Source organism: Perna viridis, chromosome 6 (assembly GCF_037379345.1).
Source record: "Perna viridis isolate PV_CMFRI_1.1 ecotype Kerala chromosome 6, ASM3737934v1, whole genome shotgun sequence".
Lineage (NCBI taxonomy): Eukaryota > Metazoa > Mollusca > Bivalvia > Mytilida > Mytilidae > Perna > Perna viridis.
The window spans coordinates 41,757,867-41,777,207 of NC_142450.1; the positions used below are offsets into that span (position 1 = coordinate 41,757,867).

At 33.0% G+C, this 19,341-nt stretch overlaps 1 protein-coding gene and 1 long non-coding RNA gene across 2 annotated transcripts; both read right to left on the bottom strand.

Annotated features, from left to right (window-relative positions):
• Window positions 1-329: 329 nt before the first annotated feature.
• On the bottom strand, window positions 330-2,673 carry LOC148615016 (uncharacterized). The gene is made up of 3 exons (XR_015923820.1): window positions 2,505-2,673; window positions 1,846-1,958; window positions 330-682 (listed from the first exon to the last, which is right to left on the bottom strand). It is a non-coding gene; the product is annotated as an uncharacterized LOC148615016 (long non-coding RNA).
• A 50-nt stretch (window positions 2,674-2,723) lies between these two features.
• On the bottom strand, window positions 2,724-15,868 carry LOC148615017 (uncharacterized). Its single transcript, XM_088589604.1, has 6 exons — window positions 15,711-15,868; window positions 11,826-11,907; window positions 10,997-11,073; window positions 5,109-5,198; window positions 4,652-4,773; window positions 2,724-3,226 (listed from the first exon to the last, which is right to left on the bottom strand). Exons 3-6 carry the CDS (start codon window positions 11,070-11,072, stop codon window positions 3,047-3,049), a joined length of 468 nt encoding a protein of 155 aa, XP_088445730.1. The 5' UTR covers window position 11,073; window positions 11,826-11,907; window positions 15,711-15,868; the 3' UTR covers window positions 2,724-3,046.
• Between the last annotated feature and the right edge of the window lie 3,473 nt (window positions 15,869-19,341).

A 19,341-nucleotide genomic window follows, 5' to 3' on the forward strand; every position in this document is an offset into this window, starting at 1 on the left:
ATCTTGCAAAATGTAATTAATGGTTGGAAAGGCTACATATTTTGTTTAAAATGTTATAGTTAACAGAAATTAACAAGTGACTTTTTATATAACCCGTGCTCTTAGGAGATACAAACTGTATAGAATGTACTGGAGAATGCAAAATTAATGGAGATAACTCTGTAAATGACACTAAAATACTATAGCAACTATTGGATTTTCCATATGGATTATCTCCTAAGAGCAGACATATTGGAATTAATAATTATACATTTCATCATATAGACCTATGAAACAACTTAATAACAAAAATAAAAATAAGTACCTTTTATGAGGTGTATCATATTTTATAGAAATTGCATGATTCTTACAAAGATTACTACTTAAATACATAGATAATCTCCAGATAATGGAATATACATAGATGATCTCCAAATAAAGGAATATTCTTTGCCATAACCCTGTAATTGATCTGCATGCAGCAATATCATTACCCACTCTCAAGTATTCAAAAAATAATGAAATAAATTAAGAAACAGTCAGATTCAGCACATATTCCTACTGTGTATTTAATTTAAGTGTTTTAAGATAAATTTTTACACCGTTAACGACATGTTTTTTTAACAAAAGAAGTAACCAGCAAAAAATCACATATTTATAACAAATTCCTCGGCCGTTATGGACATACACAGGTCTGTTGTGACTGTAAAAAAAACAAATACGGATATGAAATGATATTACATACAAGATTTAAAAAAGTGTGTGAGAGACATTCTTTGAAATTTGTATATTATTTCAAATACTGTTCACGTAAACTAAATACAAAATGCCAAATATTCAAATATTGAACATCTTGGTAGTCTGTACCAATGTTTCAAGAAGTAACCTTTCATCAGTAGCATAAAGAAAAAAATATAGAAATAAGAAGCCAATATCAGCACCGATCAGTTCTACCACAGTAAGTCAAAGGAACCACATTATTGTAGACCCGTGTTAAATACGAAGAATGAATCCTCAGTGTTTCAAGGGTTTCGAATAATTTTGGTAAATGACATATGATATATAGTTCGTCATCACCTGACAATTGGGTTGGGGAACATCCTCGGGGACTTCGAGTAAATTCTAAATACAAAAATACCCAAAATGCTAAAATGTGAAAACAATCCCGACAAGACTTAAGAAAATAAAGGACAATTTGGCTCACATATCATATTTATCTAAATTCGCAGTATTATACATTTCAAAATGTCTAAAACATTCATTGTATTAAACATTGTAGAACTTCTCAGTAATGAATTTGGCTTCTTGTTTCGATAGATTTAGTTTTGAACATTACTGAAACAATTATTTTTCTTTTTGGATTTAGATCTTCCTATATATTTGATTCTAATTCTGCTGATGAGAGGTTAATTATCGAAACACGTGTATAGCCAATCAAAAGATTTGTATTTTCAGCTGTACCACAAAGTAGATATGTTTGTGTTGTTACAACAAGGGGTTTTAGTCTGTAGGTGACAGTTTCTATACAATCATAACAATTTTATGGCTTATTAGAACGAAGTAAAAAATGATAACCATAAAAGAACACAGATGATGACAAACAAAATGATTTTAAAAAAATATTTTCGTAAAAGCTATCTTCAAAATAATTTTAAAATGACACATCATCTTACACTTGTATTGTTTGCTGCTTTTTTTTCTTATATACAAAGTTAAGTATAATCAAGTAAAAATATAAAATTTCAGAATAAACATTGTCCTTATTTCAAATTATACGACATCGCATCGCCACCTATGATGGCTACTTTTGTTTGTAAAGGTTGCTCTTACTATAATGAGAGAGAGATGCACAACATTTTTACTTACAAGATCAACTTCACAAATGACGTCATCATCCTCAATGATGTCTTGGCGAACGACCCTCGGACCATTTGGACCGTTTATCTCAATGACAATAGCGTCTTGAGCGACTGTAGCCACTAAAGTGTAATGCAAAATTCATTGTTAAGTAAAAATGTTAATTTTAGAAAATCTGCGATTGACCTCATTTTTTTTGTATGCGGAGACGTCATTTAAGAGACTTTTGTTTTTATTTACAACTTTCTATATATACCAGTTGCAATTAAATCCAAATGATGATATACTAAATGTACAGGATCATGCCGAACTTTTCAGAACTTGGGAATATTCCATAGGTGGGTTTGGCCCCTCGAAGATATACGAATATAGTTTTGATTTTTTTTTTTTATAATTATGTAAGGTTAGGGAAAAAACAGTAAAGTACAATTAATTTATAATCATGCAAATAAATTACTTGGTATTGCATAATTATTGCAAGTGAATCTAATAATTTTTTTTTTCAGTTTTTCTTCAAGAATGATTTTGTCCATTCCCAAATTGCTTATCCTTGAATGCACTCAATAAAGTTCACATAACTGTACTGTCATATTTCTATTTAAATTAAACAAAAAAGAGTTGATGAGAAAAAGTTAAGAATGAATAAATAAACATAGGTCTTATCTCACATGGACTTATGTTTCCAAAGACAGGAACGTTAGTTGGTCCTCCATTCAGACAAGTTATGGGACCATCTGGTACAATGTCAATACATCCAATATGAAAATCGATGTTATTGTAGACTAAAAGAAAAACAATCACAATCATGTTGCAGTTTTTACTGACAAAGAAAAATATATTTATTTTTTTTTTTTGCTAATATAAAATTATGTCTACATTTTCCGGCTTTTGGTAGAGTTCGTATTACATTTGTTACTTTTTTGAAACAACTATTATCCAAACAACAAACAGGCTAATGATGAATTCATTAATATATATTTCTATTTACCTCTAATTGAGACAGACTTATGATAAAGTGGTGATACCCAGGGTATCAATGAGACAAAATCTGTGGGTAAAACAAAGTTACGAGCACCAATAAGAAAATAAGAAGTTAGAAGAAAAACAAATTGTACATAAAATAAATAAAAGTTCACACAGAACAAATAACACGAAGCCTACAAAAAAGGGTCGAACTCGAGTGATGCTGAAGGATGAGCAGCACCCGTTTTTAAAAAGACATCCACAAAACTAGTTTCACAAAGCAATGCACGTGAAACATAATAACGAATAATAAATAGTTATAATATAAGTGTTTACACGAACATGTTCTTAAATGTTCTTCAATGGCTTCGCCTTCCTGTATTGTCATTATGTTTGTCATCCTTCCGCCGAGACGGGCACAGTAAACCTGTAATCGAACATTATAATGAGCCAGTGAATTTGTAATAACACAGAGCCTAGTGAATTTGTAATAACACAGAGCCTAGTGAATTTGTAATTACACAGATCCTAGTGAATTTATAATTACACAGATCCTTGTGTGTTTGTAATAACACAGATCCTAGTAATTTTGTGATTACACAGATCCTTGTGTGTTTCTAATAATAACATAGATCCTAGTAAATTTGTGATTACACAGCTCCTTGTGTATTTGTATAATAACAAAGAGCCTATTGAATTTGTAATCACACAGATCCTAGGGAAAATATAATCACACAGAGCCTAGTGAATTTGTGATTACACAGATCCTAGTGTGTTGTACTAGTGAATTTGTTATCAAATAGAGAAAGTTAAATCTAGAATTGCAAAGCATGTAACACAAGTAAACTAAACATATTACGACAGACAAATGTAAAACTGAGGGTCATAGTAAATATGTAATCAAATCAGACATAGAAAACAGTGAATATGTAATCAAATCACACACAGAGCGCAGTTAATCTATAATCAAATCGTACACAGAGCACAATTAATCTGTAATCAAGACACACAAAGGGCACCGTAAATCTATAATCAAATCACACAGACAGCACAGTAAATCTATAATCAAATAAAACACAGAGCACAGTTAATTTGTAATCAAATCATACACAGAGTACAATTAATCTGTAATCAAAACACACAAAGGGCACCGTAAATCTTTAATCAAATCACACACAGAGCACAGTAAATCTATAATCAAATAATTCACAAAGCACAGTAAATCTATAGTCAAAACAGACACAAAGCACAGTAAATCTATAGTCAAAACAGACACAAAGCACTGTAAACATATAATCAAATTATACACTGAGCACAGTAAATCTTCAACCATATGATAAGTTATTAAAACTGCAATTGCATGATAGCAAACCGCAATGAAAACAAATAACACAGAATGATATCAATCAATAATTATATTAATGTGACCATCTAATAACACAGTAAATAAGAAAGCATATCACAACATTGAGATAAAATTCATGTACATATGTACACTACAAAATATTTCATTGTGCAAAATGTACTAATTAGTCAACCATTCTTCAAATTGTTCATTTTCATGATTATTTGTAATTTGTGTATGTTTTACAGGAATAAAATGTACCTGAGTGTACAGAATGATGTTATAATACGTACAATGTCCTACAAAAGAAATTATTCGTAAAACGTCTGTAGGATATACATGTGTATCATTTCAATAATTTTTTTACGAGATGAAATATTCTGCATTTAAATGGGATGTGTTCCTTTTAACACATGGGACTGCTTGTTCCAAAGAAGGACCAGAATAGACCAGTACAAGAAACTCAACCTAGTCCTAGTATTAATTCTCTAAAATCTAAATACTCACTATATTGTCTATGAAAAGTCTATTGACGGTGCTGAAATGATAACACTTGTTTTCGACTACAACACCTTTCGCTGACAATTTCTCGAACTTTGCAGGGCATGTTGGTATCGGTGAACATTGAGCTTTAAAAACATAGATACATATGAAAGATCAAATTTATGCCAGAGGTATGATATAAACAAATCCACACACGGGAAAAAAACGAAATCACTCGCTCATGCAATTGAATCAAAATTACTTGACAAAAAGTGGTTTTTGAACAAAATATAGTCCAAACGTACGCAAAGGTGCACTAGCAAAATAATCCATACCGTAGCAAAAGTGCGCATAGGTGTGTAAATAAAATAGTCCAGACCGTATCAAAAGTACGCTTGATGCGTTAACAAAAAAGCATTGAGCTATCATCGTATTTTATATGAAGCTACACTACATTTACAATCACTTGTATCGTTTATACCTTGACAAACTGGACACGTCGGGCATGTCGTTGGTGGTGTTGTCGTCGGTCTGGCGGCAAGACTGCTCAAAAGAATTAGAGGTGCTAAACCTAAACAACAAAGAAAAGGACAGATAACATTCTGGACCTGCAAGTAAGTAAGTAAATTCTTTATTTAAAGAGGGTAACCCAATAAGAAACTCTAACTTTCATTGGAGCCAATAAATAACCCAAAAAAACAACCATACAATATATATTCAGTTAATATACAATAATACATTAGGTTCTTTACATTTACTTGAAAAGACAGTTTTCTTAATCCTTACTCATTGACATTTTGTGTCAAATATTGAAAACTGTATTCCTTAAATAAACCTTATTATTATATAGATAGCAGTGTTTTATCGAATGTTCCCAGTGTAATAAAATTCGATAATTCACACTGTGAAATAAATTCGGTAATTTCACTCTCGCGCTTTCTCCCGCCAAAGCGGCACAACTTCGATATCGGTTTATACCCACTTGTCCTACATTTATAAAAAACATACATCCCACTTGTCCTGCAACATTATTTTGACTAATTAGATAATTATGTTTTTATAAAGTGTTGGTAGTGTTATAGTCTTTTCCATTGACTGGCAATAAATCTAAAGTACAACAAAAAAGGCAAAATGATATTCAATAATTTAAAAAAAATGTATTAACTAATGTACAAAAAAATAATGTATAATAATTCATTTTTGTTATTTAAAAAACTTACTATATATATATATCAAAATAAAAAAAAATATTACATAAATAAATGTTATAAGATATTATATATATATATGATCAAAAGTTCTAAAAAATATAAATAAATAAATAAAAAGAAAATATTGCTAACTTATTTACTTAATCATCATAACTTATTGAATCTTATAATCATCATAATTAAGCACATCTTCAAATAAGTTGTCATTATAATGAGCTTGGTATATTTTTGAATAATATTGAATACTAATTTTTATTAACCAAAGTCATATACAACTATAGGTTACACTATAATACAAAAGTGCTAATAACTTTTAGCTGATACTAGTAAGCAGAAGGTACTATGTAAAATTATAACATGTCAGAACGTAACTTCATACAACGAAATATAAATTTACCCAAATGCAATAACTCTTTGATATTACAAGAACGCATTAACTGTATAAACTTAAACATTGATGGTTTTTTCCAATAATATGGTTTAATAAAATACGATCTGAAACCCTGATATACTGGACATTTCAATACAAAGTGCATCTCACCCTCGATGTCATCCTTACAAAATTTACATAATCTGTTTTGTCTAGGCACTGCAGAAAACCGACCACTCTCAACAGCCAGATTACGGCTACTAAGCATTCATTGTGTAATACATTTCTTATATACATCTGGTAATGGTTTAGAAAGATAAAATTGCAGACAAAAATTGTGAACAATATATTGATAATTAGAACATTTACTTGAAGTACTTAACAAACTGTCAAAATACTGCTTTTGACAATCATATAGTCTTTGTTTGATCAAAAATAGAAAGTCATTACAGATTTTGTTATCTGTGAAAAAAATTTTGGTTACACCAGATATCACCAAGACCAATACTGTAGAGTTCATTTTTAACAACCAGTTTAGCTTATTGCTTGGACAATAGCTCATCATATAGAATGTGTAACAACTCTTCAAAATGCAGTTTGTGGTACACAATAGCTTAAACCAGTACTTGAAAATTCTACATTTCTAGTGTATAATAAAGGCAATCTCCCCAACTCATAGTATACCATTACATTATTCGTAGAACCTTTCACTTTCAAAACATTTTTACAATAGTTTAAATGAATTCGCTCTATAGCAGGTGCCTTATGTGCACCCCATATTTCAACCATAGGATAGTACACTGTTAACATAGGTGTCAAAAAGTGATAACCGAGTTACATAGTTCAGAAACATATCTTTAGTGTTTCGTCGTAAGGCGAAAACGGACTTTCTGCCCTGCTCTGAAAGTTTCTGCTGTAACAAATTGTATTTACCAGTGTAATATAACAGTACTCCTAAATAACTAAACCTGTCTACAATTTCTAATTCCTGGTTATCAAAATACCATTTCTCATTTTCATAAATAACGCCACCAGTTCTAAACACTACAATCTTGGTTTTTGCTATATTTACACTTAATGACCATTTGGAGGTGTTCAATTGTAATGTATCAAGTAGAGGAGAGACCGACCCTGTTCCAAAGATATATGATGAAGAAATTGCCAAGTTGAGAACACCAGAATAGGATGACGCCACTGAGCAGATGGTTGCAAAGCTTCCTACTTTCCAGTCTTCTAGAACTATTCTGTACAGACAACGTTCCCGTCTCTTACCCAAGTTGCCATCAACCACTAATGAACTTGATTTGCAAGACCAATGGGTTCAGACTTCAACTGGTGAACAATTCCTACTTGCTGATGACAACAATGGACCTAGGATTCTCGTTTTTGCCACAGAAAGAAACTTGCAGCATATTACAAACAACACTACCTTGTATGGAGACGGAACTTTCTACACGTCCTACATTATTTACACAACTCTATACAATCCATGGGACAGTAAACGGCCAGATGTACCCACTCGTCTATGGCCTACTTCCTGGGAAAAGTGAGCAGATTTACACCAGATTCTTCAACATTGTGAAAGCCAAATGTACAGAAATTGGACTTTAGCTTCAACCCAACGACTCTAGTGGTGGATTTTGAAACTGCAACTATTAATGCCGCTAAGACTTATTTCCTGGTGCTACACTGAGAGGTTGTTCCTTCCACTTTACACAATGTATCTGGAGAAAGACTCAACACACAGGCCTACAGATTGCATACAGAGACATTGACGCTATCACAACACTAGTACGCAGAGCAGCTGTATTACCACTTGTACCGCAAGAAAGTGTAGAAGATGTATCGTTCAATGCCTTGAACGATCTAGACAATGCCGATGTGAACATGGACACAGTTCCGTTTACCGACTATGTAACCACACAATGGGTAGAGTCAGACCGCCACATTTGGAACCACTTCAGTCATGATGGACCAAGAACAACAAATCACTTGGAAGGATGGCACTCAAAGATAAAGAAACAGATACAAACTGCTCATCCAAACATCTACTCGTTCATCAAACACATCAAACAGATTCAAGCTGTCAATGAAGTAAACATCATTCAGATTGCCGCCGGAGGACTACCAGCACGAAAACGCAGAAAGTACCGCAATATAGACACCAGACTGCAACAACTCAAAGACTTCACAACAATGAGGTGACAGTAGTGCAGTATGCTGATGCCGCCTCTCATCTGATACATCTTGGTTCGGTGATAATGAACATTTTGTGTGACAATGAACATTTTATGAAAACAATGTGATGTATTAGTGCTTATAAATGATATTTGTAGTGCAAATGTAAACATTTGTTATTTTCATTGTTATATTTATGTACGAAATAAAATATTGAGATATATTTTGCGTAATTTTTTGCAATTTACATGTTTACAAAGAAAAAAAAATAGCATTATAATGGTAACTCCATACAAAACGTAAACCAAAATGCAAAATATATAAATGAAAGTTTTTGACTTTTATTTATATATTTTACAGACTTTACCTTTTGAATGTGGCTACCTTTTCACACAATTTAAAACAGACTATATATAGCTCTCTTTGATTTTTTGTTGTGATAAACAAGCAATTAACAGGTAATTAATAACTACATAATACCTCCCACTTGTCCTACTAATTTTCACCTATATTTTACCTGTAATTAACAAATGCAGGACAAGTGGGATGACACCTCGATATCAATCCGCCAATCACAGAATTTAAAATTAATGTTGAAAATATCGATAAATTATGAAGAAAATCTATATAATAAATAGGATAATCAATTGGTTATCGTGAATAAACAAAATATTATCACTCGTGCCAAGAACGCTTGAGGATTTAACTCGTGCGCGGAGCAAGTTCCGCCCACTCGTTAAATCTTAGCATTCTTCGGCACTCGTAATAATATTTTTTTATATACAAATCCCAATTAATTATCTTATTAAGAATTACAATATTTTATGACTGCTGGTAGTTCATTCTTAATTTTAATCGCTATCATAAGCACATGATTTATAACTGGAAAGCGTTTACGATAGGACAACCTCTGATGGTATTGGTCTTTATCCCGGCTTTCCCAGTCTGCTCATTCTTTAATTGTTGTTGTATTGACCTCTATGAAATTGAGCCAAATCATATACATCATGTATAACGCTAGACAATCAGGATTTCAAAGGAAAGGATACAAAGAATAATATTGGTTCTATCGTTACAAATGTATCTGGCATATATGGCGTATTACCTCGACATAATAAGCCATCTATATACAATGTATTGTAATTCAAACGCCCTCTACATGTTTAAGAACCTCAAAAGAGAAATGACTGATTATATTTGAAAAAAAAAGATCTTTTTACATGGATCAAGAGTAATGAAGATCGTAGTTTTTATGTGTATACCTTGATAAAGGCCTACAACTCAGAAATAGAAAATCGTAATGAAACTATAAAACCATAATCTCCCCTTACTTACTGACGCTTTACTCATGCATTTAAACTATTATTTTGTGTTTCTTTCATCTGTACTGTTTTGTCATGTTGTTCATGCTATGCCCTAAATTGGCCTTTTAATTTAGAAAAATAAAATATTAGTATATACTATTATTTTACTTTTTTTTTATTTTCAGATTACACAACGTAGGTACTGCCCACGATAGGTAAAGTGACGAAAACAATGGCTTAGTTCAACACTCAAAATGTAGTTTTAAATGTAGTTTGAAGGACACTATTGTCAATATGTCACTGAAATACCTATGTGAACAAAGTACGCGCCACTCTAGTCTGATCTGTTTCCATATTCGTATTCAAATAGGTTTTTACCAGGAAAAAAACAGCGACTAGGCCAGATCGTTTTCCGTTTTGAAATATTATCTCTGAAATCTACCAAAATAAACTGAAATTCAAGAGACAACTTATACAACCTCCTGTGCTTCATACCTTATAAATTAGCTGAACCTATACATGAATGACACAAAACGTTTGAAACTTAATGACAAACGTGATAACTTCGACTTTCCAATTGTTAAATTTTCCTTATGTACCTTATCTTCAGTTTTATTTGTAATTGTATTTGATTCTGTTAGCTGCATTAATTCGTCTCATCTTCCTTTTTTACGTTTTTTTTTTTTTTTTGAATTTCGAAGACTCCGAGTTGCAGTTATCCTTTTGTTTTGATACCACTTTATTACACTGCATAGATGTTTTTCAAATTTGTCTATAACAGAAGTTACAGGTCTTCAGTATGTTTACAAACAGTATGCAAACTATTGGTTCAAAATTTTGTGATTTAGGATTACACAAAAAAAAAATACTCCTAACCACGCATGTAAAAACTGATCTTTTTTTATGAAAATACATGTATATAGGCATAGCACCCAAATCTAGATTGGAGCAGCGGGAAGGATCGATGCCTTGCTATGTTTTAACTTGTTTTAATTAGTTACCGAGTAAATATCATGTTTTCTAAATATTGTACAAGAATTTGAGGTACAGTATGTTGTATCAACAAAAATATTGGTATGGCACCATCCGTATCTGCCGTTACGCCCCAGAAATACGTGATTCATAGGCAAAAATGCACAGAATATCAGAAGATATAGATTAGGTCCATTATATCATGAGCTACAGCATATTTGTTCTGAGCATGTGATACAAAATTCAATAATACATACTTTTTAAATCATATTCAAGATGTTAACATCATTCTAAATTTGAAACGTTTAGTAATGAATTCATTAGTAATTATTACCGAGAAGAAGTAGAAAACCATCGACGCCACCACCTGTTCCACCGACACTCTGTTCAAATGGCGCAGCCAATACCATTCTTGAAAAAGAAAATAAAAAATTGAACAAAAAAACAAAAAAAAAACAAATAAAAACAAAACAAGATATTCAAAGAAAAATTAGAAAAAAATAATAAAAAAACAAGAAAAGGAAACACAAACTTAATGCTAAGTTAATAGATATGTCTTATTTAAATTTAAAATGTTGTAGAAAGTTTATGTTTCCTTTTTTTTAAACAAATGTGGTGGTCACGTTTTCGACACAAGAACACACGATGGAACAAACAGCTTTCTTTACTTGTCGAAGTACCTATTCTCTGATGTGACCGAGGGACTTTACATCAATTTGTGTATGTAGAAAAATTAATGTTGATAGTTATTCCGATCAGTGTTCAATGTTAATAGAAAAAAGTTATCTCCTTTCACTTTCGACAATAATCAGAATAAATACTTACAAATATCTTCTTCTTTTCCTTGTGCAAATAAATAAACCTCGAACTATCACAATTTACAAAAATAAAAAAGAAATGTGCACTTACCTTCTTTCGCTAGCCTCTTTTAGTAGATCGACCTTTAAAATGTTCAACATTTACCTTTAAGGTCCTTTATAGCAGAAACAGGTTTGAAAAGCTTAGCCAATCAGCTGGGTTCATTTTTGGTAAATGTGTCAAAGTCCTCGTTCATATCAAATGCTAGAAGACTTTTCTATTTTCCTTGTGCTAGATGTCATTAGTTTGGTAATGAGGTGACATTTATGTTTAGATTTATTATCAATTCAGATCCAAGTACGTACTTAATATAGCAGACACCCGATTCTTCAGTTCTATAACCTGTTAGCACCTGCCATTATCTTCCACCGCCACAGGAAAGTAGTTCTGAAAGCATATCCAATTAAGGTTAAAATACAAATACTAAGGTCCTTTTAACATGTAATTTTGATTATCAAGGTTAACATTAATTCCATGTTGCTTACGCTAATTATCAAACCAATCAACCACTTTTTCGTCGAACTAAATACGCTGATAATTTTGGTTTTAATTTAACCTGTTGCCCCTTTCTATGCATCTACAAGAATAAAACCGTCGTCAACGTTAATGTTCATGCTGTCTACAAATGCTTAGACGATTAATAAGCTAGAACGCTAGGAATCAAAATTGTATGAGATTGTAAATAGTCATCAATCCTTAACAGGATATAATAGGAGGATGCTGAGCATAAATCGGAATATTTTTTGCAGAGGCAGATCAAAATATGTAACGAAAGAGAAGCAGTGGTTTTGATCAAGAGACTTATTTAATGAAAGAATTCTTGGCTACTATTTGCTCACTTTTGTCTATATTTCATCCTATATCCCACTGAACCGAAAAAGGATCTTAATCTTAAAAGCTTTATAGTACGATTATCGTCTCTTAACATCGGAAGGAGATCACAAAAAAAAAAAATAATAATAAATAAATAAAATTTGCTAAGACAATGGCAAAATAATTTTTACAATTCTTTTTCTCGGGAATGGAGTAATAATGTGGTCTACTGTTACTGCTATTTCTTATAACCACCTTTTTGGCTATTTGTCCATCTGTTAAAAATCTACATGTAATTTAAAAAATAGTTGTATCAAGGATTTTATGTGCTAAATGAGCTGTAGGCGCTCCAGGAACTGAAAAGTGCATGGGTGATGTTACCGAAACCTCATTGTTGAAATGTATATTCTAAGACTTCCCCGTTGATGTTATTGTGTATGTCTCTGGGACTAAGTCTCAAGAAAGCCTTTACTGGACACATAGTTGTCTATGCGAGATTTTGTAGCACAGAAACTATAATATTTTATCAACAGATAAATAGTTATGGCTAGTTGAAAGGTACATGTGTCTAAGAGCAGATTGTGGATCGATTTTGGGTGATTTGCATGACAGTTCCGAACTAAAGGTCGATAAATTGAATTTCGAAGGCAATAACGAAAGCACGTTGCGTCCGTTCTCGCCTGGAATAAACTTGAACAACTTCATATATATACTACACTTGTAAATACATTTATATACTATTAACTACAACAATAAACTTGATTGTAGAAAAAAAACTCCCAAATAATGATCAGAATGACACAAGTGGATCAGGAGCGAAATATGTTTTTTTTTTTCTTGTTTAAAGGTATTTTGGAAAAATAGTACATGACATATGTCTTAATTCATTGAACAAAAACTGAAAGACAAAATATAGTAAGGAAGTAGCCTATAGGTAGAATGGTACTGTTTCTCATTGGATAGAAATGTGGTTTTTTTCTGGTTTAAGGTTATTTTTTGGAAAAACAGTACATGACATATGTCTAAATTTATGGAACAAGAACTGAAAAAACTGACAACTGGTAACCTATAGGACAGGCATAGAAGGGATCAGCTCCAGTCGTGATTTCTAGTGATTTTTTATATAATAACCTAAACTTTCGAGCATAAATTAGAGTGTCTCCTTTGCTACCGCTGACCGCTCCTACGTCTAAACTTCGTAGAATGACTCAGAACGCGTAAATTTGGGATTTTTTTTTATAACTTTTGTCTGTTTCGATGGAATCTCACATAGCACTCTTCTAAACAATTAAATTAAAATAAATTTAATGTATCCTCTGTCTGCATGTTTAATTAACTTGTATCGTAGTGGCGTTGCCGGAGTATTCTGCACTCAGTAAACGGGAGGGGATGGGAGTATAGCCACCAAAAGCCGACAATGTTTGAGGTTTCAAATCGTATATTCGGTACATACAATTTTGCAACCATATTGACTGTATAGTACCCCTTACTATCGTGGCCAGCGTTCATGTTTAAGGTCACCTAAACCGATGTTCCTTGCGAATCTTTGTCATTACTTGGTGAACGTCGTCATAAAAAAAAAATCAGTTTAATTTTGCAAAAATCATCCTTCTGATAATGTTGGTTATACCGATCGGGTAACAAACATGGCCCATTTCTATACGTTTATAGGATACAAGAGCGCAATTATTTGTAATGCATTTTCCATAGGGTACCTATGTAGTTTGAAAATTAATTTCAAGAAAACAACACAAATTAGCAGAAAATGAGTTTCTGTTCCTAAAACTAGAAAAGCATACTTTTTATTTGCACAAAAAAAAAAGTACATGGTCATGCGGCAAAAGTTGACCTAAATTTCAGTTGTTATGGACTCTTGAAAATTCAGCACAAAATACACTGCAAAAAAAATGAAGCACCTAGATTTCATTTATGAGCAATCATTTCAACCCTATAACATTTTATTAATTATTACCAAAATAAAATCAATCATAAATGGGTAAGCTTTGAAATGAAAATAAATTTCAAGCCATATCCAACCAATCAGGTACCACCTTGTATTCAGTACTCAGTACCATGTCGGGGTAAAAAAGTTCCCGGTAGAATGTAAACAAATAATTGCGCATTTGTATCCTATATATCTTCGCTGTATCAATTTGATCCGATGGAGCAGTGTAGCAAATAGAGTCGTCACATTCTGAGACGTTATATATATATATATATATATATATATATATATATATATATATATATATATATATATATATATAAAGGTCTGCAAAATTTTTGGTCGTTCGCTCCGCGGGACACGAACTCGTACCGCTGTGATATCTATGGCAACACCGCCCGCACAAAGCCCTGCCCCCTAGACCACTCGGCCAGCTAGGCTATATATTAAAATATAGCTTTAATCTAGGGCTCTAACTTAGTACACGATGTAGGGTAGTACGGGACAGTTCATTTAGATGTTATAATGTAGGATAGACGATCAAATTAATAATGCACGTCACAACAGCACCTTAGACCACTCGGCCAGCTAGGCTATATAAAAATATGAGGAGGATTGACCCGGCCAGCGAAAGCTATATTTTTATATAGCCTAGCTGGCCGAGTGGTCTAGGGCGCTGGACTTTGTGCAGGCGGTGTTGCCACAAATGTCACAGCGGTACATCGTCTAAATAAAGTCAACAATCACTCTTACGGGGTGATGGATCGTTAAAAACATAACAATAAATTAAATAAACGTCTAAATGTGTATAACATCACCAAATGATGGTAGAATTTACACTGTACATTTTGTTTTTCGGATAACTGATATCCTTCTTCAGCATAAAACTAATGAAGTTCAATAGGAATTGAGAAAGAAAACGAGAAAGGTTTTTTTAATCAAATATTAGAAATGAATTAACTGGAAAACATTGGTAGTACGGCGTTAAGATGTATAGCGTGTAGTGCTGTACCAGCCTTAGACCAAGGCCTAAAACTGAATAATTTTTTCTCGTTTTTCCATCTGGAGAAGTTGTTTGTAATTGTTCATCCAAAAGCTTTCCCGAGACACTCTTGTACATTTTGACAGTTGTTATTATGTTCTATAATCGTAACAACAATGTTGTGGAGATCCTTCTGGGTGTGTCCGGCAGATTTAAGATGGCGACTTAGAGGGCGGTCTGGTTTACATTTGGCAATGATCATTCATGCGCCTGTTGAAAGGTTGTCCTGTTTCGCCAACGTACTGCATACCACATCGGCACTGGAGAAGGTATATGGTGTTTTCGGTTTTGCAAGTCACGTTGCAAAAAATGGGACTTTGTTTGTTTGTTTGTTTGTTTGTTTTTGTTTTTTGTTTTGATGTCTCTGTTGTCATAAATAATTGTACGTACCCTTTTGACGTAACGGTCTTATACACTCCTTGAAACCTTCACGTTTCCCATTTTAGCGTTCGTGCATCATTTATCGTTTACACATCGTTTTGCGTTCGTTTAAACGCACGATAGTAGTGTTCGTTTAAACGCATGATATGAGCTTCGTTTAAGGTAGGAGTAACGTATCCTGGTTCCCGGGACTACGTTCCAGGTATTAGCTACTAGCAATACACTCTCGTGTATATGACCTCGTATATGTGTAACATACTGAATATTGCGATCGGGAACCAGTCTAGGAGTTACGTAAATGAACGCCCCTAGCGAATTACGGGAAAAAACGTTGTCGTTGCCGTTGCTATGGGAGTTATTTCCCTTTGACCACTGACTAAAACATGTTCGACGGCAATCGAAATTTCCGTGAATATTTCGTTCGTAAATTGTATTATACTAAATAACGTAACCTTAGCGGAAAAGAGAGACCAGAAGATGTTCGCGAGAAAGAAAAAATGAATGCACACGAAAGTAATAACTATAATTTGGAATGGAGACAGGATAAAAGAGGCAGATACCCTGAAAAGGTGTACAAATTGTATATAATTCTCCCCTGTTTTTGCATAATTGCAAATGCAAATCTGAGCGATGATACGGTCTTGGGAGCATTCTTTATGAAAAAAAGAGAAATTTGGAAATTTCCTCCTATTAAAAATAAATGACCAGTCTTGTTTCGACGAATAAAATATATATGAAAACAAGATAGACGAACGATAATTTAAAATCATTTGTATGGGAAGAGTGGGTTCGCGTATATTATTACATTTTTTATGAACACACCACAAATGAGCGTAAAAATTATTAAAAAAAAAAGAGAGAAAAAGAAATAGGTAAAAGGATTGAAAGCTGCGCTGATGTGTCTTGCCAAAGAGCCATACAAAGGAAATATCCCTGAATAAGTACAGTTTACCAACTGTTGTAGGATTAAACAGCTCTTTTCGGTCGTTCTTACATGTATAGACCGAAAATAGCTGTTTAATCCCTATAATTCCCGACATTTGGGATTTTTTTTAAATGTGTTGAACCGGTAAATGTATTTATACATTTAGTTTTGGCACAATATAATTTTGGGGCGAATTTACTTGTAGTTAGATTTTGAGCTGAAAATTACTCTGTAAAAAAACTGTACCGGTACAAATGTGGATGTAATAAACATTTCTTATGGCTATATTATGCCGTTTAGGTCGTTGTCCCACTCTTTCGAACTACACGGCCGCCATATTGGTTTCAATTTGACTAGCGTTCATGCATGTATGAGCTATCCGGCGAAGTTCATGCAAGTATGAACTTTCTGGCAAAGACGTTCTCTGCCAATCAAAAACGGCTACTAGCATGAAGAATCTTATGATTAGAATTATACAGTGATATACATATGTACATACAAATTTGTCATGTATATTCATCGCGCTTCATAAGAATAAATAGGAGATAGAAAACCACACGATATATGAGACCAGGGCGGATTCGCAGATATTGAAAAGTGGGTTCCAGAGAGGTTACACGATAATATTTGCTCACTCTTGACAAAACAGTGCTTGAATTTTTTTATCCGACTTTTGATCCACCACTAGTATAAGAAATCAAACCAAAATAATGTGGTAATCGAAAAAATTGTGTGTGTGTGTGTGGGGGGGGGGGGGTGGTCGAAGGAAAAAACATAAGATATCAAATTGGTATCCCTACAACAAAAAATCAAATAAATCAAAGTACTCTTGTACTGAATCAATTTACATCGATTGTTTAATTGCAAAAATAAGTTTAAGATAACAGGAAATAATCGGGATCGTTCAAACCTATCTAAACACAAGCTTGGTGTTGTAAATTGTCAAAATTAAACTCATTTATTGAAATTCACCATTCTGATTACAAATGACGATTAATTTGTCTTTAAAGTAGCACAATAAGATTCAATTTGCACCGTAGCAGTGCGCCAGTTTGTGTGATAATCAGGGTCGTTGTCAGTTTACATGGAACACCTAGATGAATGAACACAAAACTCACTGACATCTTGCATAGTTGAACTACAAACTACTAGTTTGCCTTTTTCTAGTTGTTCAAGTCAAAATTCAATTTAGCGAACCCCAGATGCCCTTTTAAACATGTACATGTACTTCTCATAATACAACTTGTTATCAGTTGATAAGCTGTAACTTAAGTGCTCTAAATAACACCATACCGTAGACTGACACCAATCCTTAGAAAACTGCATGATCAAAATTACTATGCCCATTTATAAGCCCTGTGTCAAAAAACAAACCCGAGACCCAACGTGAAAGAAAAAATGACATGAAAAGCTGTTATTATACACAAGATTGTGTGAGTAGCTATACGTCTCCTGCCGCCGCAAAAACAAAATTGACATGCAAAAGTTCCATAACTCTTGTAAAATTTGTTGAAATTAAATGGCGGCGCAATGATCAATTACATATGTTGGTAAACATTCCTACAAGGGGGGACGGACAGACGGACGCACGCATGCACTGACACCGGTCTTATTATAATTTGGTAGTGTATTTCTATAATCGAATAGTGTAGGGTAGAAAATAATTAAAATTGGTATGTGCTACAATAAACTGATTGGATTAGGTCAGAATTATACGTTATTCGTAATTCACCGGTATTTCTACGTCCCATTTCCACTTATGGTGGGGAATAAATTCACTTTCAAATAATCCATAAAATCAGTATCTCAGTTATAAGGCACCTATTGTGTAATGCTTCAGAAGATTTCCCAGCATTCCTATCACTGTCAGTTGGTGTCTCCTTCAGTAAGAATACAATGACTTAATTAAATATCACGCCTACCTAATATCACATATGTTCATTGAGCCTTTTTTATTGTTTAGGCCATACAATAATGCAGCGATCATGCATCCATTTTTTTTTTAATTTTGAAGAGATCTCTTTTTATACAAATATGTGTTATAAAATAAATGAATATACAAATAATGCATTCGATTGATTGATTGTTGGGGTTTAACGCCCGAGCAGCAATATTTCAGCTATATTCATGCGATGAACATGAAATGGGATGATAAAATGAACATGAAATGATGATGATGAAATGAAAAATGGAATGAAACCCAAAGATAATAAATATGGTCGTCAAATTTTTGAGTGCCACAAGAAAAAGGCAGGGATGGGTACGGTCGTAAAATGCATTCGTAAAATATAGCAATCTGAAATAGAATGGTTAGACAATTCTACATGTATTTGTAAATCGCCTTTTTGAAAAACTTTGTTTCTCTGCCTTTTCAGCATTTCAATTCCCTTTTCCAACATCTTTGAATTCATTTGAAACTGAAGAAAAAACTGTGTCCAGGGCCTTCCGTTCAATAACTTTGCTACACGTTCTATACCTGAAACAAGTGTCGTAACAAGCCTAGTGTTTCATTTACAACCATATAACATGTAAAGATATGTGACGTCGCCGAAATAAAGTTTGAAGTTACCAAAAAAAAAAAAAAAAAAAAAAAAACCGCAAAAAGGTTAGTATTTCCACTTTAGGAGAGCATGACGAGTTAACGAGTCCCGTTGTCAAGTGATTTTTATATATCTTTCGATAGCTATTACAGCTGATAATTATATACTATTTTTT